The sequence below is a fragment of the Coregonus lavaretus genome, assembly GCF_964263955.1.
Source record: "Coregonus lavaretus genome assembly, chromosome: 12".
NCBI lineage: Eukaryota > Metazoa > Chordata > Actinopteri > Salmoniformes > Salmonidae > Coregonus > Coregonus lavaretus.
The window spans coordinates 27,312,421-27,331,538 of record NC_139999.1 but is presented as its reverse complement, the minus strand read 5'-3'; the positions used below and the strand labels follow the sequence as shown (position 1 = coordinate 27,331,538).

Genomic DNA, 19,118 nt, shown 5'->3' with positions numbered 1-19,118 from the left:
CCATCAGAGAGGAACAGAAAGCCCACCTTGTTCTTTTAATAAACAACCCAAATGAACTCACATGAACTAGACCAGGGGGTTAGAAACAAGGACTCTGACATTTTACTAGGACATCCTGAGTTCAATACAAATGAAGATGGTCAATTAGCTAGTGGGTATTAATCCTCAGGATTCCTTGTGGCCCATGCCCATATTCCCAGAAAATCCACTGTACCAATCACCTTTTGATCTCCTTAGTGCAGTCAGTGGCAGTGCCACTAGTTGGGTTATGTCATTATTTCTCAGTCACATCGACCTCACACTCGATTCTTACTGTTATAATAAATAGACAGGTGGGTTGGAGATACAGCTCCTAGAGCCCACAGGTATACATAATACAAGGCTGTGGTGGAGAACGGCTGCAGCATCTTATGATGAAGAGGATGTTCCAAGGCCAAAGACAGACCGGGAAAGGCATTTTTACAACACATTTTTACAGCACTAAGGGTCTGTATGTCTCTGTCTCTATAGGCTCCTAAAGAGCCACTGCAGTTTGAGAGGCTAGCACAAGAGGTTAATGATTACTGCTAGGACTGATGAGTGCTGCCGTAGCATAGCATCAGGGATGGTGGTGGGGTGGAAGGGTGAGTAGGCTATGATATAGTGGTACTGAGTGTTTCTGGGAACAGAGGACAAGGGAACAACATACTGTCTGGGGCCTTCCGAGGAGGATAGTGTGGCTGCCTGGTGGTGGACTCCATGGCAGAGGAGGATAGTGTGGCTGCCTGGTGGTGGACTCCATGGCAGAGGAGGATAGTGTGGCTGCCTGGTGGTGGACTCCATGGCAGAGGAGGATAGTGTGGCTGCCTCGTGGTGGACTTCATAGCAGAGGAGGATAGTGTGGCTGCCTCGTGGTGGACTTCATAGCAGAGGAGGATAGTGTGGCTGCCTTGTGGTGGACTTCATAGCAGAGGAGGATAGTGTGGCTGCCTCGTGGTGGACTTCATAGCAGAGGATGATAGTTTGGTTGCCTGGTGGTGGACTCCATGGCAGTGGCTCAAAGCCACAGGCAGTCACAGAGGGATATCACACCAATCAGCTGTGACTGATGTTTCTCCAAAGGAAAGACTGTTCTGTAGGGATTATATAAAACATGACGAGGAGCCAAGTTTCTCTACATACTGTATATTTGAATGTACTCTGGACTTTCTAAGAAGTATAGTTCACCAGCCCACTCCATAGTGTGTCTGTGTCATCATAATGTAGCTGCTTCTGTCCATTTTGTCAAGTAAAATATAGAATGAGTGTACTGAAAACTGTTGTATTTTTACAGCAGGTGGCGCTGTGTTTATAGATGATGTCTTCCACCTGGTGTCTGTCTCTGGTTCTCCTGGTCTCCATTCTGGCCATTTCACACAACGCCGAGCCCGGCTCCACACATGCCAAGAGGAGACTGGCACAGCCCTCGCCAGGCAGTGGCAATGCCCTCCAATACCCTGATCAGGGCTTCCAGAGTCACGGGCATGGGCACGGCAGGGAGCGTGGAGGGGGGCATGGGGGCCAGGGGTCCCACGGTGCCAAAGCCAGTACTGGGGCTGGGCTTCTCTCCCGCAGGCCACTGCACCCTGCAGCTCGGCCTGAGGATGATGGGACGGGTCTGGAGGGCCTGAGCCCGGTGAGACTGGAGATGGGTCCTGTGGGCAGGGAGCAGGAGAAGACTCACGGGGGCTTCAGGAATCCGTCTCATGCCCGGGACAACCACCCTCTGGGGCCACGCAAGGGGAGAGGCCATGGACATGGGCACCACTTTGACCACAGGAGACATGGAGGTCGGAGAGATAAGGGTCGGCTCACTAAAGGTGAGTCTCTAATGAATCTAGGGTTATCAGATAATGAGCCGTGAGCCTGTTTGGGATTAGTTGTGTTTAAATACCATAATGAGTTCTGAAAGAGCCCAAATACTTAGATACTAATCAATTAAAAAACATAAATGTTAAATTCTGTGATTTTGTCATAGGGCATTGATAAATTGATTAAGTGTGTAGTAGTTGACCTTATACTTAACAATTAAAATATATATATATATATATATATATATATATATTGTCATCAGGGAGAGATCTTATTAGGTGTATATCATAATGTCTGGCTGTCCTTCTCCTCCCCCACCCCTGTTCTGTCCATCCCTCCCTCATTGTAGGTTTTCTCCCTGTGCCTGAGCTAGGCTCTGTTCTGAAGAACAGGGATATGTCTGAAGAGGGATCTGTCTCCTCCGCTGCTGCAGCCGCCTCCCCCTCTCACAGATTGACCCCGCCCACTGAACCCCCCTCCCCCATCTCCGCCGTCTTCGGCTCCGGCTCCTATGCGGTTACCACGGTGATGAGCGAGCATCCCCCAACACTGCCCCCAGCCTCCACCAAACCCCAGGTACCCCATAAAGACATGAGTGCTTATTACAAATAACATTGTCAGTTGTGCCTCAGTTTTGTAGGGTTTATAGAGATATGTGTTCATGGTAAAGAAAGAGCGACTGTATTTCCTATTTGGAATTACCTAGGCTCTGTAATGGACTTAATGTATCACATAGCTCATTATTCATCTCAGAGAAATGAGGAGACAGGCTTTTTAAATGACCTATCAGTTGAGGGTGGCTGGAACATAATAGCCAATATGGTAGACTGGTCTCAAGGGTTTTTAGATATTATTATGTTAATCTACATAGCACATGCCTCGGGGGTCAAGTTCATACCATCATTGGTCAAGTAGTAGAACACCCTCTCTGTTACTGTCTTTGTTATTATGTATTCCTGTCTGGTAAATCCATATATTGAATGTACTGCTTGGAGCACCATGTACATCTAGGAGGCAATGTGTGAGGAAGGGGGTTATAGAAGTGTGGTGGGCGTGGTGTAGCTCTCTGGCCCCTCCTCCTCATAGACATCTGTCAGTCACTTTACATTTTATATTTTAGTCATTTTAGCAGACGCTCTTATCCAGAGCGACTTACTGTTAGTGAGTGCATACATTTTCATACTGGCCCCCCGTGGGAATCGAACCCACAACCCTGGCGTTGCAAACACCATGCTCTACCAACTGAGCTACACGGGACTTTCTCCCAGCATGCAGCCTGCCATCACAGTGATCACACCCACAGAGTTAGATATATTTTCTGCTCCTCACATACAAATATTCCTTCTCATCTATCATCCCTCTATTTATCACAGGATGCTATCAAACCACCAACACACTCATTAGACTGGTTAACAACAGTACTCAGCTGTTCTGGGGAGCCTACTCTTTGTCTGTTGTGTTCTCCTCTCTAGGCCCATGGTGTTTTCCTCTCCCAGGCCCATAGTTCCAGAGTTACTGTCTGGCTTTACTGGCCTCTGTGAGTGTTTGATGTCTGGTCTGTCTGACTGCTTGGTATGCTGTTTACAAGCTGCCAGAGAGCCCTGGAGACCGTGTGCATGTCTTTATTCAGGAGCTGTCAGATACCGGCCTGTAGTGGATGCGATAGCCTCGCTTGGAGGGGACCTGGGTTCAATGACACAGGGATGCTGGGAGTGTTCTTAAGTAATGTTCGATCCCGGCTGATGGCTAAATGAACAGCCAAGCACTAGTATCCCACCGCCATTTATCTAATTGATGTTCCTCAATGTTTCCTCGGGGTGAGACGGAATGAGCTGGGATCAATGTGCACCAGAAGCCTGGTTGGCACAGACCCTTATTTCCTGATAAATGTGCTTCACAGGTCCAGTCTCTCTAGACATCACCAGGAGACCTCTCAATGTCAAATTGACTTCATAATAACCTGTTATTATTTTGTCAAGACCAGAGGAAATGCATTATGTAAAGAGTTTAGTTGAAGTTTATGACATCGGTTTTGGCTGAGTAATCCTCAGAGGAGTTGTTTTGTTCAATATTGACTTCCGCTTAAAATTGCTTCAGCTCAGGGTTTAATATTGAAGGACATCGTTGACAGTGTTGGTAAAACCACAGCTGTGTGATTCAGCACAGGCCTTCTCCTCTGACCAGTAGTAACACTACCATCTGATGTTTGGTATAATGTATGTATGCTGCCTCAGGGCCATAAACAGTGTAGTAGGTAGCCATGTCCTCAGTAAAGCACTAAGGGGTGTGAAGTCCTGGGTGTCCACAACTAACAGGCCGTTTTATGGACCAGGTGGCAGTGCACATCAACACCCCAACAGAAACATACTGGAATGTAGTTAGAGACCAATGGTATGAGGCTATAATGGGGTATTTTCTCTGCATTATAGAAGTCTGGCCAGGGGAAGATGCAAGGAGAGGTGATGCCCACTCTGGACATGACTCTGTTTGACTGGACAGACTACGAGGACATGAAGCCAGTGGACGCCTGGCCATCCTCCAGGAAGAAAGGTCAGCACTTTAGATGTTTTGAGAAGATACAGCTACTGTTAATGTTGGTGGAAAGTCACACATGAATATGTGTTCACTCCCCCCCAAAATTAATACAGATGTAGGATCTTAATTTGAGCCAGTCTACTACAGCAGGAAAATAATCGTGCAGCAACAAGAAATCTGAATTATTATGTGGATTATAATTAATGGACATTTTTGTAGGGGTTGATACATTTTTTGATACATAATGTGGAAATTACAAACTTCAGAATCCTTTTTAAACCTCAAATACACTACAAATTTAACATTTCCTACATTGCAGGAAAGTTCTCCTGCAACAGGGTGATCAAATTAATGTCCTACATCTGTAATTATCCCTTGGGATGTATTGAACACACAGCATAGAATAAGCACGTTTGATATATCTGTTATTTCCTTGACATTTAAGTGTTTGCTTGATAGTCCATCTGTTAGTCTGAGCCTGGGTTGAATCATTCAGTCCAAGTACTTTATTGGCAATCTGTTGTTGGTTGTTTTGCATGCTGAAGACAAGCGGCGCAGTAAGAACCTGAGCAGTGGCAACGTGACGGTGGACGCTGATGCCATCGAGCCATGTGACCACCATCTGGACTGCCTCTCAGGTCAGTGACTAAACTGTCACCCATACACTACTCTCCTGACCCTTGACCTCTGACCACTCAGGTCATGGTCTCCTGAACGATCGTTATGATAAAGGCCATGTGACGGTTGAAACATTTGATTTTGAATTTACAACCGAAAGTCACTTGGTTTCTCCCTCCACCCCCTCCTATAGGCTCCTGCTGTGACCTGAGACAACACGAGTGCAAGCCTCACAACCGGGGCCTCAACAACAAGTGCTATGACGACTGCATGTGCGAGGAAGGTGAGTAAGGGATGTATCAGGCGAAAGCCACAGAACATCAGAAAATGTAAGAGAGAACACAACCAACATACAGTAGGTGATTGTCTCTTTTTTTATGTCAGTAGCCTGCTTATCCATCCTCTGATATTGTCCTATTACTTTGTCTAAGGGTTCCGTTGCTATGCCAAGTTCCACCGGAAGCGTCGTGTGACCAGGCGAAGGGGCCGCTGCGTGGTGCCAGAGTCAGCCAACAGTGACCAGGGTGCCTTCATCACAGTGTGAGGGGCGACAGACACACACCAGAGGCCCCCACACACACCACACACTGAACATGACCTCTCCCTCTGACAAAACAGACAGAACACAGGCTATACAGAACCTGACAGTGATAGTTCATTCAGCATTTTCATACTACCAACTCATATGGTCTCCCCCACTTCATGTACATTAGGTCCAAAACAACAACTGTGCAGTGTCTGATTATCTGTGTCCTGTACATATGAATGTGTTTTCTGAGAATGGATTGATTACCAATTGCTTTTCTACTGATAATGTTACACTACTCTTTAAAGGTAATTAGTATGATAAGCAAAAATGTTTGTTTGAGTTTCCTTTTATATGTTTAACTATATGTTTTATTTATACAATACTTAAAACAGAACTCTCTGTCTATATTGTGTTTTTTCAACTTAATTTTATGTGATTAAATTCTTGTACAATGATGACGGTTGTCCCTAGTGTTCTTGAGTGTTGAGTGTTGATCTTTTGTGTGCAGGATTTAGCCATGTCAAATGTCCAGGACCTCATGTTATGTCATCCCACAGGGTTTCACATGATACAGAGAGAGCTATGGCTCACATGAGTCAATGGGGGTTCATGTCCTTTGACCATTTAATGGACAGGCAGGGCAGAGACAGGCTTGGTTAAGATTCTTATCATTATGCTACCTCTCTATATATTCAGTTTGTTTAGTCACGGGGATCAGGGTCTTTTATGAAACATTATACTCCATGACACCAGTGAGGATAATTCTTCTCAGTACTCTGTGTGGAGACAGACGTGAGAGTTGGTTCCAAAGAGCCACAGGAGCTCCGAGGATGGGGCTGTATGCCCCCTGCTCTCAGTGGGATGCTGTGTGTCAGAGCCCAGGGCCCCCTGGAGGAGGACAGATGCTGTCGCTCTCGCTTTCTTTCTTTCTCTCTCTGTCTCTCTCTCTCTCTCTGCTCCTACGCAAGTGACCTTGATCCTCCACAGTCTCTCTGCTGCATCCCTCTCTCACACTATTTCTCTCGTCTCTCTCTTTCACATGGAGAAACAAGGTGGTCAAACAAGACTTGAACCACAGAGTGTAAAGAAAGGGAAATCAATGACATCAAGTGTATTGGTGAGTAAAGCATTAGCTCCCACTCCCACCACACAATTGCACCTGTATCCATATTTGATCAGGCAGAGTAAGTAACACTTGTTTTTCGTCCCAAACAACCAGCACACTGGGAGCACCATGTTGCTCTCACTCTGATTTACAGTCGTGGAATAAAAGCAGTAGTGATGTATTTTTGATAATAACCTCTGAGAAAGTGTTTTGCTACTGAGTGCACTGCTGAAACTTGGAAAGCAGCCAGTCGAATGATGGATCACACCCAGCCAGATCGTGGCAGGATACATAGGGACAGCAGCATCAATAAGGGACCTGCCTAGACTGTAAAACAGCCCGTAAAGCATTAGATAGAAAGGAATGGAGAATTGTTGTTTAAAACTTAGTGTATGGGAAGATGTTTCAGAGGATTGTTGTTGCGTAATGTGCAGTCTATCACTCTCTTGGAAGGTGACAACCACATATTCTATTAAATTCCGATTATTGACTTGGCTCCCAAGTGTAAAGCAAAATTGCAACACAAATTAAAGTAATACATCCATCTGTCACAAACACCTCCCTCTCTTTCTATCCCTCCCTCTCCAGTCCCCTGTAGAGATAGAGGATACCCGACCAATTTACAACGAGACAGATGTGGCTGTTTCTACAACATTTTGAGATTAAACACGTCTTTAAATTAAAATGACAGAAATTACACCTGCTTTGAATAGAAACAATGTTGCATGAACTCTACGTTGGTTACTGTCGCTGATGTCACAGAGGTCAAAGAGGTCAACAGGAGGTCAGGTCAGGGGTCGCACCTGCTACGGCAGGCCAGTGGCCATCTGCCATGTTACTGTCACAACAAATGGGTTTATTACCAGCAGGTTGCGAGAGGACAGACACCCTAAAAGAATTGGGGAACACTAACGGTAACCAGGACTGTCTAATCCCAGTCACACCATTAGAGATAGTTAGAGGACTCAACTTGGTCTATAAATCGTTTTAGCATGGACATTACCATTGAGGGCTTCCACCATCTTAAAGTAGTCAACTGGATGGGGATCCCTATGGGTTGGGAGCAATCAGCCAATGGGAAGATCTCAATTGCATACTCCTCAAATCCCGTTGAAGGAGAAGGTCAGAGGGGAGGGATGCCTTTCTCATCAATGGGTTTTGAGAAGGAGACAAGGAGAGAGGATGCGAGGAGTATGAAATTGAGACCTTCCCATATATCAGAGCGGGACACACTCTTTTCAAGCGACTTCGATACAGCTATGACCAGAAGTGATTTTCGTAGCAGGTTAGGAGACCATTTTCGAAGTAACTGAGTGGGCATATAATGTAAACGCCTAGCAACCCAAAGGTTGTGAGTTTGAATCTTGTCACAGACAACTTTAGCATTTTAGCTAATTAGCAACTTTTCAACTACTTACTACTTTTTAGCAACTTAGATAGAGTGTTTCTCAGATCAGAGCATTGCCTTCTTCTTCAAATTGGGTGCTATGGTTTCTAAATGGCTTCAAGCTATATCACCGCCATCTAGTGGCCACAATAAATTAATGATGCACAAGATTTGGTTCAGGACTCCAGCACAGCAGGTGGCCAGCCTTGTCTCATAGACTAGACGTAGCATAGTAAATGTAGATTTTAGACACTCAATTTAGTATGATATGTTACGTTTGGCATGTTTGCATAAGACATAAAGTTACTTAAGGCACAAACAAAAGGAGGGTGGTTGGTCGGGGAGGATGGTTGGGGTATAACGCTAAGGGTTCCGTTGCTATGCCAAGTTCCACAGGAAGCGTCGTGTGACCAGGCGAAGGGGCCATTGCGTGGTGCCAGAGTCAGCCAACAGTAACCAGGGTGCCTTCATCACAGTGTGAGGGGCGACAGACACACACCAGAGGCCCCACTGTCTCACTGCACGAATCAACAGCCATTCAAACGAATGGGGATCATAAAAGTCGGTTTCAAGGCTAGCAACTTTCCTTTCAATCTATAAAATGGGCCTACTAGAATGTCGATATATTTTTCAAAGTCCTGCTCCATTTATAATACTTCCAAGCGCAGTCCTAGCTCCCACACTGACTGAGACTTGGATTATAATTGAGTTTATAGTAAAGGAAATTGAGGCTGTGTCTTCTGGCTTTAATACAAAAAAATGGGGTGAGGATAAAGGATTTTCTGTGGTTAGCAGTGCACCTCAGAAACAACTATTACTTTACAGAGATGTACCTGTAGAGGAGGCTGCTGAGGGGAGGACGGCTCATAATAATGACTGGAACGGAGCAAATAGAATGTGTGATGTATTTGATACCATTCCACGATTCCGCTCCAGCCATTACCACGAGCCCGTCCTCCCAAATTAAGGTGCCACCAAACTCCTGTGCTGTAGAGATACATAACAGGGTGATACTGTATACTTTGCACAGCATAGTTTCATATCTACCTCATTTGGATTTCATGAGGAGCATGACAAACTGTCCATTAAGAACCCATTTAAGGTGAGTTACAGAGAGATGAGATACATTAACAATTCCCTGAAGCATATGCTGATAGACCACTGACTGAGGTGGTCTATCTAAGTTGCTAAAAAGTAGTAAGTAGTTGAAAAGTTGCTAATTAGCTAAAATGCTAAAGTTGTCTGTGACAAGATTCAAACTCACAACCTTTGGGTTGCTAGACGTTTACATTATATGCCCACTCATCTGTAGCTAAAAAGTAGTTAGTTGTTGGAAAGTTGCTAATTAGCTAAACATTTCTATGAAGAGATTCAAACTCACAATCTTTGGGTTGCTAGATGTTTATGTTCTATGACCACCCATCCACTCACACCCATACTTAAGTAACCATCTTGTCTTATGTAACCATACCAAACATATCTTACTAATTCGAGTGCCCCGGATTTACGTTTACTATGTTAAGTCTAGTCTATGAGACCAGGCTGACAGTAGTCACCTGGGTGGGAGATAGCGGAGAAGAAAATCATCAGAGAGATTTTATTTGTCATCCATCCTGGAACAGCCATTTATAGACTTATGGGAACAACAACACAAGATATTCAACTTGTGATTTATATTATCTTGAACATTTCACTCTTGTGACATGTAGCCTATGAAAAGTGGCCACTGTAACCAGTTCAAGCAGAATGCCTGTAATACAGTTGGTATGTTTGAACATGAACATGTTTACCCACATTCCAATAAATAGCCTGCCTACATGGTCTAATGTTTATGATAATTGATTTACATGACCAAGACCAAGCAGCTGATGCTCACGTGTTTGTTTTTTGCAGTATGAAATGATGGGGATGGGGGGGCTGTGTCACATGGTTTGTGTTTGCTGCCTGGTTAGTGGGAGGGGTTGAGACATTTTATGAGAGAACTTCAACAGTTATGTATTAAATCTTCAGAAACGTCAAAAGTTGAAAGGGACCACACTATATCTGCAGTGCATTGGCCTGAAAATATGGAAATTCCTGCCGTAAACCTCAAGGTAAAGTCGGTTGTTAACATGTTTGCAATAGTTGTCAGTCATACAATGCTGACTTTATTTACGCTGCTCTTACTTGATACGCATTTCGACAGTATTAACATTATTTTTATTTTATCAAAGTGTCACGTTACAGGAACACAAGCTCTCTGTCATTGTAGACTAAAAAATAGCAATTGTGTAACATTCTTCTCCCTATCATGCGTGAAATGACTCAGTCAGAGCTTATCACGAGATGCTGAGTTCGTGGATAAACTTCTCCAATCAATTCAAATTCTTAATTTATTGTGAATCACTGATCGTTTAATGAAATGTCAGGCATCCGTCATCAATTCAAGTGGAGTTGACGCAAATTCCCTCTCATTGGTTACCAAAAAATTTAAAATCACGTGTGTGATGTTGTCTTTCTTTGTCCCCACAGGCCATAGTACTAGTGCACTGGCTACTAACCATCTGGTGAGTGAGTGAGTGAGTGAGTGGGTGGGTTGGTTGGCTCCTCTCAAGGGTTTTTCATACACCTGTGGAATTTCGCTTGTTGCTGACTCCAATTTAGGACAGTGGTCTGCATGGTTCACTTGTGTTGTGTTTTCTCTATGGATGGCTGCACACACATAATGCCCTACCCGAAGACTTCATATAGTCAGTCAGTCACACAAGAGGCGGTCTTTAACCACAGGCTGATAATGGACCATTTCTCACCTACATGCTTTGGCTCCAGAATTTGTCAAATACAATTGTCAATCTGGAGATTTATATTAGGCCTACTCTTTTTGAGACTCTAGTTGACTCTTTTTGAGACAAATGTTGAACATTTGGAAGCATTTGTAAGTGTCTGTTGGTATTTCTGACTGCATGTGTGTGGTTCCTAGGGGCTGCATGGCCTGGCTGCCCCCCTCCTATGCCTGGGGGAACTTCAGTGTCCTGGCTGTGGGTGTGTGGGCCATCGCTCAGAGGGACTCCATCGATGCTGTACTTATGGTGAATCACTGCCTCATACTCCTGTACTATCTCAGACAGAAAATGCCAAAGAATAGCCCGCAATTACACACAACATTACATAAAATGACGTCGGAGCTCCAGACCGCCCACACTAGTCGCCGCTCAACACTGTAGTAAATCATGGAGTTGAGTTTAGTCGGCTAGCTATCAATAAGAATCATCCTACCTCATCAGGCTCTTATACGCATTTGTCTTGTTTCTCCATCTGCATTTCTCTTCCAGTTTCTGATTGGGATTGCAGTGACGATACTGACGGACATCATCCATCTTGGGATTTTCTACCCGCTGGCCGAGGGTCTAGCGGAGAGGAACAGGGACACATTCCGCTTCAGTGCGGGCATGGCCATCCTGGGTCTGCTACTCAAACCTGTCTCCTGCTTCTTCATCTACCAAATGTACAGAGAGCGTGGAGGAGATTACAATGTCAACTTTGGTGAGTATGACTAGGTGTGAGTAGAGGCAGCAGGCGTTAACCATTAGCTTACAGTAAAGCTAGTTACTCACTGTCACTTCTAATGGTAAAAATAAGGTTTTGGGGTTTGTAGAACTAGTCTCAGACAAAGGACTATCCTTGGACTGGTCTGGACAAAGTCCGAAGCATGGTGCTATGTGATGCATGTGCTTTGGATAGTGATATCATCCTAGTGCCAAGGAGTTGTTGAGAGGAAATAACATTCTCCAGGCTGTAATCTTGCCTGGGCTGTTTCATGTTGTTGGCCATGAGAGGATTGTAGTGCACAGGCTGGCTGCTCAGAGCCTTTGTGTAAAACCGTACTGCAGGCAGATCAAACCAGAGTCAAGCTAATTGAGTTACAGAGACGGTCACAAGACCAATGCGCCTGAGACACCCACTAACTAGTGGACCAGCCTAGCCAGGTCACATTTATATAATCGATTAGCAAAATAATCTGATTGGAGTTCCTCTGTCTTGCCCAGTTAATTGGAAGAATACAGTATAAAATAAAGGACAATTAGACAGTAGAATCTATAATGGCAGTGGCAGAACCCGTTCCCTTCTCAACTTGATCTAAGTCAAACTGAGATGTTAGCACAACACAAGTCCTGGGTGTTTTTGCAGAGGTTTGGTGACTGTTCTCAAAAAACTTACTGGAACAGGAATGGCATGTTAAGTTGCCCCATAGAAAAGTAGGACATGCCTGAAATCCATTTGAATGGTGTGTTCATACTAGATGATTTGATGGTTCTGTCAGGCTTTGTTACCCAGAGTAGACAAAGATATGTTTTGTCAAAAGTTGTATAAGTTGAGCAACCCAATTTGTCTCCCTTGTTTATTCAAATAAGTATAGAGCATTAATGAAGTTGACTTTTCTGTGGTAAAATGTAATGATGCACAGCAGGTACATGTGACTTTGATTGGAAACTAGGTGATTAATGTAGTTAATTTTCTAAGTTTTTAAGGTTTCTTTTAAATGCTCTCTGATTGCTTGACATTTGGGGGGGGATCAAGGTGGCGTCATGCCGTGCTATACACCAAGGACAAGGCAATCAGGTGTGTCGATTTAAAACCATTTAACGCTGATAAGTATGTGACTGCATGTGTGTGGTTACAAGAATATTAAAGGTAGACTCCGCGAAATGACATTGCCATCAGCAGCACTGCAGATATTGAGACTAGATGCAAGACTTCGCCCTCACACAGTCACACAGTATATGCGCATGTGCACGGGTTCGCTTCACGCTGTTCACAGCGTGGTAGCCTGGGCACCAAAACAGCGGAGAGGTTGAACCTCGCACTTCAACGCTCTGTTGTTGCGGAAATTGACCGACTATGCTGTTTACTTGCTACATCTACGTCATATCTGAGTCTAACTTTGTCAGGGCACAAAACCCTGTTCTAGTCGACTTTCGTCATCCCATACCAAACATCCAATTGTCACCAGTTCCTTTTCACTAAACCTCATTCTGTCGCACTACTAGTGATTGAATGTTGTCTTTAGCTTTCTGTCTGTGAGTGGAAACAATCCTCTGTCTTGTCTGTTGTGTCTCTGTTCTGACCCTGTTTGCATTTTGTCTCCATCTGTCCCCCCTCTGCTGCTTGCCTCTGACCCCTCAGACTTAGACACCTCAGTGGACAGTCGCTGCACCACGGATAGTGCCGACAGTGCCTTTATCGGCCGCCGCTACTGATCCTCATCCTCTTCTGTTTCATCATTCCTTTAGTTCCATCATCCTCTCCTCCATCCTCTCCTCCCCTCACACAGGAAGTAAGGGAAACTGCTGGGCTGAAGAACTACAGGCTGTCCACTCTTTTATCTCTTGCCACATGACTCTAGTATCTGTATTCTGTGCTCATGTCTCTTCTCATCATCCTTATCTGCCAATCACACATCATATCTGCTTGTCACTCCTTCCTATCTAAATACTGAAGGTGACATCTGTTTCACTCCATGAAAATGATATTTACATATTCTTGCTTGATGTTTGTGCTTTTGTTTGATTTAATGTTTGTGTTTTTGTGACTTTGTAAGACTACGAAGTAGTAAGAATATTGTGGACTGCATCTGTATTTATCAGAATAGCTAAGAATAAGGTTGATCATTTAAGGTCATAAATGGATGATTGGAGATTTTAACACAACTTTGTGCACTTAAATATTGCAGTATTAGACTTTAGAAAATTAATTTATGCAGACATTTTAAAGTTATATTTTTAATAAATGCTATTTAAGTGAAAATGCTCAATCTATTTTTGCGTCAGTGTTTTCGTTATCTGATTTTCATTATACATATTGTGGTTGAACGCGAAGGTTGGCTCTTATATGATAGAATTGAGTGCTTGACGTGATCAATGTTCCCAGGTTTGGTTTTAGGCAGCCATTGGTATTCTGTCTCAGTGACCGTACAGGACTGGGTGACTGTTCAGTATGCACTAGTGCTTCATCATGAGTGAATATTGCAGCCTGCAGCATTATCCCCACATATTGCCTCTTCAAAAGTGTGTTGTAAATCATTTGTTTGAGATGTGGTGTTTGTAGGGACTCTCAGATACAGGGTTTTCAGTGTAAACAATTCCCAAGGAGTTTGGCTTTGTAGATATTCATTCCTTTATCTCCTGGGTAGTGTTCTGTTCCTCACTTTTCATTCTCTATCATTTGACTGTGGGTCACCTGACTGTGGTAGGTCTAACATAGAGCGATGATGTGTGTGTGAGTCCTGCAGATTGGTCTCATTGAATGTAATTAATCAAATGTAATTTGCTGTTTTCTGGATGAACTTTCAACCTTAACATGAAGGTTGATGTTGGGTTTTATGTTGAATCAATGATAAAAACATTTTACAGTTTAATGTTCTGTGTATCAGCTCTATGTTGAAAATATCTGTCTTGTCTCTACACAGCAGGCTTCCCCAGTGTAACACGAAACAGAGATGCTTACCAGTCCATTGACCAGCAGGACCAGTCCACCAGCTCAGCCAACCCCTTCAACCAGGCCGAGGCCACAAAGCCTGGAGCACCACGCTCCTACTGAGATGCAGCACTCACTTTATTCTCTTGGAAATGCATGGTGTCATGAAGGAATCCATCACATCCATAATGTTTTTGTAAAAATTTTTGTTTTTTCCTTTCATATGGGTATTTGTGAACTGCAAAAGTCCTTTGTCGATTGTCCTGAAATTTATTCAATCCCTTACCAAAAATGCCCTGTTCTAAATACTCACTGTCATGGTAAAATAATATGATTTGCTTACTGTATGCTTGATGCTCAGGATAATGGCACATACACTAGAATATGGATAGAACTTGAAATACCTTGGACACAAGCCCAACACTAAAATGATAGATGTGATGACGTTTTTGATTTTTATGGTGCAGTAACACTGGGATAATAATGTAGAAAATACAGTTTTACAAAATTATACAGCCAAGTTTGCCTGCCCTCTTACCAATATCTACCCTGTCCTAAATGCTACTATATTTCTTACTTTGTGACTTTATTTAAAAGATGCCTGATGTAAGATCTGTGTTGTCCTAACCCTGAAAGATGGACATGAGTGGTTACAACAGTATTATTGCCAGTGTTTGGAATAACCAGTGCTCTGGTTTTGTGTTATTTTTTAGCAAGCCTTATGTTACTGTATCCTAAGCTATTCTCAGCACCACCATCTACTCAAATCAAAACGTATGTGAAGATGACGTCAATAGGATAATGGTGGTGCAGTTTGTAAACCCTTCCATTTTACTTCATTTTACCACATGAATGCCGTCTGACGTTTCCAGTTTTACCTCACCTTCTGACTAGATGGCAGAGCAGTACAGCTTTCAGGGAGGACGTGTATCTCTTTGTTGTGAAGTGAAACATAACCCTCTAATGAGTGTTTTGAAAAGGTCAAGATGTAGAAAGCGTGCCAGTCATTTGGTCTGCAACGGTTCTGTGACATTCTTTATTGAAACTAGTTCACTGTGAGTATACTTTTAAAATCAGATTTATCTCTGTCAGAATTAAGAATATGAAAGACTTTCTGCCTTCAATACGTTACGGGTAGGATTTACCTCTGAGCTGAGAGAGCAGATGCCTGTTACAGCCCAGTAAATATGAACCAGGAAGAACAACTATATTCCTGGATGTGATTTGCATAGCTTTGTGTTTGACAGGGCACTTTCCTTGTAAAATGTTAGCACTTGTGTCCTCAATCATTCCAAATGCAAATGTTTTTTATGTAGCTGATCAAGTTTGTACGATTTTTGTCTTTTCCTTTCATTTGTAAATGCACTAAAGCCTTCGTCAAAGAGCACTACTCTTAATTTTACATTGACTGTGAGGCAATTTTCTTGAACAACCAATGTGTTTGGCCCAGCAGTGTTGAGTTGTTCTCTTGATAAAATACAGAAACTCTTTATTGATCTGAATGAGTTACAAGCCATATTGATTTGAGTAACATGGGTGAATACCAAACATTCAAAACTTTGAAATTCTATCCACAAGTTAATAAAAAACTACAGCTCTGTCATAACATTTACATTTTTCATGGAGTGTTTTATTGAAGTATTATCCAGGGATGAGAAAAAGGAATGCAAAATGTACTTTTTTAAAATAAACGCTGCACTACTTGCACTTGCAACCAAATGCTATGCTCCGTGCACAAATGCTATACCGCTTGCACTTGTCTATGAAAACACTAGACAATTAAACAACTTTATACACTAAACAAAAATATTAACGCAAAATGCAACAATTTCAAAGATTTTACTGAGTTACAGTTCATATAATGAAATTAATTAGGCCATGATCTATGGATTTCACATGACTGGGAATACAGATATGCATCTGTCGGTCACAGAGACCTTAAACAAAAAGGTAGGGGCGTGGATCAGAAAACCAGTCAATATCTGGTGTGACCACAATTTGCCTCATGCAGCGCGACACATCTCCTTCGCATAAAGTTAATCAGGCTGTTGATTGTGGCCTGTGGAATGTTCTCTGGCAACAGCTCTGATGGACATTCCTGCAGTCAGCATGCCAATTGCACACTCCCTCAAAACTTGAGACATCTGTGGCATTGTGTAGAGTGACAAAACTGCACATTTTAGAGTGGCCTTTTATTGTCGCCAGCACAAGGTCCACCTGTGTAACGATCATGCTGTTTAATCAGTTTCTTGATATTCCACACCTGTCAGGTGGATGGATTATCTTGGCAAAGGAGAAATGCTCACTAACAGGGATGTAAAAAAATTTGTGCACACATTTTTTGAAAAATACACTTTTTGTGCTTATGGAACATTTCTGGGATCTTTTATTTCAGCTCATGAAACATGGGACCAACACTTTACATGTTATGTTTATATTTTTGTTCAGTATAAACAACATATGTTTTACATTTGCCTTTATATAAGACTTTGCCAAACAATACAGAGCACTGTTTCTACAAGGTGCACAGCACAAGGCAACATGCATACTGGCTAAATTGCTTCCATTGACTCTTTATCGGAGAGCCTGTCTGACAGGCATTATAATAGAACCCACTTGAGCTCTTCTTAAACATATCATTGACAATTTATAGTGCTGTATGATTTTCAAAGTCATTTTTATTAAGGTGACTCCTAAACAGGCTTTACCATCTCATACATCTCCCTCATGCATCCTGATGATATTCCCACCATGTCCCTTCCTCTTTCTTCTTCCCTCTCTTTCATTCTGTCTCTCCTCTAAGACATGTCTCTGATAACCTTGGCACTGCTCTTCCCTGCCAGGAGCCACTCCACAGCCCTATCACTGCTTTGATTTATCAGAGTAGACTGGACAGGACACTGATCTATCTTAGTTTACAGCCCTGCCCCTTTTACACTCAACTGTATTTATTCTGTAGGTATTATATTTTATACATTGTCAAAGTTTATTTAAACTCGAAAAATCTAAGGAATCTAGGAATAATTTATTAATTGGCTTTTGGGGAGAGATCACTCTGGTATGCAGTTCTTCTGCTACTGTTAGTTTATCAAAGTTACCGGAATCTTCAGTAATTTTGGTAACAGAAAATCTATGGCACTCTATCGTAACTTTAGTAATTTATACTTTAAATTATTCATATATATTATTCATTTTTTACACCGATCTCCATATTTTCCATGAGTTTCTAGTAGATAGACATTTACATTTACATTTTAGTTTAATAGACCTTATGGTTCAAGAGAAAATAGCCTAATTAATGAAAAAAGCATCTAATCAACAATGGCATTACTTTCAATTAACTCTGCAACTCTTCCAACTATTGACAAAGTAAAATAAATAAAGTTCTCTAAAAAAATATAAAGGATATTTCATGCTGAAACCCTCACCCTAGACCCACTCCAATTTGCATACTGCTGCAACAGATCCACAGATGATGCAATGTCAGTTGCACTTCAAATTGCCTCTCCCACCTGGACAAGAGGGGAAATAACTATGTGGGAATGCTGTTCATAGACTATAGCTCAGCGTTCAACACCATAGTCCCCTCCAAGCTCATCACCAAGCTAGGGACCCTGGGACTGAACCCCTTCCTCTGCAACTGGATCCAGAGGGTGTTAATGGAAGCCTCTCCAACATAATCCAGGTAGAGTCAGGCATTCCCCAGGGCAGTTGTCTAGGCCCCTTCTTTCCATCTTTACTAATGACCTACCATTGGCTCTGAGTAAATCCTGTGTGCCTATGTATGCTTCTGACTCAACACTATAAATGTCAGCTACCACAGCAAGTAAAATCACTGCAACACTTAACAAAGAGCTGCAGTCAGTGTCAGAATGGGTGGCAAGAAATAAATTAGTCCTAAATATTTAAAAAACTAAAAGCATTGTATTTGGGACAAATCATTCCACTAAACCCTAAACCTCAACTAAATATTGTAATGCAGAATGTGGAAATTGAGCAAGTTGAGAAGACTAAACTGCTTGGAGTAACCCTGGATTGTAAACTGTCATGGTCAAAACATATTGATGCATCAGTAGCTAAGATGGGGAGAGGTCTGTCCATAATAAAGCGCTGCTCTGCTTTCTTAACAACGCTATCAACAAGGCAGGTCCTACAGGCCCCAGTTTTGTCGCACCTGGACTACTGTCCAGTTGTGTGGTCAGGTGCCACAAAGAGGGACTTTGGAAAATTACAATTGGCCCAGAATGGAGCAGCACTGCTGGCCCTTAAATGTACATGGAGAGCTAACATTAATAATATGCATGTCAATCTCTCCTGGCTAAAAGTAGAGGAGAGATTGACTTCATCACTACTTGTATTTGTGAGAAGTATTGACATGTTGAATGCACGAGCTGTCTGTTTAAACTACTAGCACACAGCTCAGACACCCATACATACCCAACAAGACATGCCACAGAGGTCTCTTCACAAGTCCAGAACAGACTATGGGAGGTGCACAGTACTACATTGAGCGATGACTACATGGAACTCTATTCCACATCAAGTAACTCATGCAGGCATTAAAATCGGATAAAAAAATCGGATAAAAATACCACCTTAAGGAACAGCGGGGACTGTTTAGAGACAAACACACAGGCATAGACACATATACACACACAAAT

The 19,118-nt window shown here is 42.7% G+C and overlaps 2 protein-coding genes across 2 annotated transcripts; both read left to right on the top strand.

Moving 5' to 3' along the window:
- Positions 1-1,333: 1,333 nt before the first annotated feature.
- draxina (dorsal inhibitory axon guidance protein a) lies at positions 1,334-5,527 on the top strand (the record flags this gene model as incomplete). The annotated part of the gene is made up of 6 exons (XM_084173125.1): positions 1,334-1,838; positions 2,180-2,406; positions 4,260-4,380; positions 4,911-5,003; positions 5,177-5,266; positions 5,415-5,527. 6 exons carry the CDS (start codon positions 1,334-1,336, stop codon positions 5,525-5,527), a joined length of 1,149 nt encoding a protein of 382 aa, XP_084029251.1.
- A 4,491-nt stretch (positions 5,528-10,018) lies between these two features.
- On the top strand, positions 10,019-16,067 carry LOC311137841 (type-1 angiotensin II receptor-associated protein-like). The gene is made up of 5 exons (XM_084172442.1): positions 10,019-10,097; positions 10,516-10,550; positions 10,964-11,072; positions 11,316-11,526; positions 14,450-16,067. The coding sequence occupies exons 1-5, from the start codon at positions 10,071-10,073 to the stop codon at positions 14,578-14,580; spliced, it is 513 nt and encodes a 170-aa protein (XP_084028568.1). The 5' UTR covers positions 10,019-10,070; the 3' UTR covers positions 14,581-16,067.
- Positions 16,068-19,118: the final 3,051 nt, after the last annotated feature.

What these genes read in the sequence shown, in the direction of transcription:
- LOC311137841 (XM_084172442.1), top strand. Translation starts at nt 10,071, where the DNA reads ATGGAAATTCCTGCCGTAAACCTCAAG. An exon ending in TTCCTGCCGTAAACCTCAAG is followed by an intron (nt 10,098 to 10,515) that starts GTAAAGTCGGTT and finishes TTGTCCCCACAG; the next exon opens with GCCATAGTACTAGTGCACTG. An exon ending in CCATCGATGCTGTACTTATG is followed by an intron (nt 11,073 to 11,315) that starts GTGAATCACTGC and finishes TTTCTCTTCCAG; the next exon opens with TTTCTGATTGGGATTGCAGT.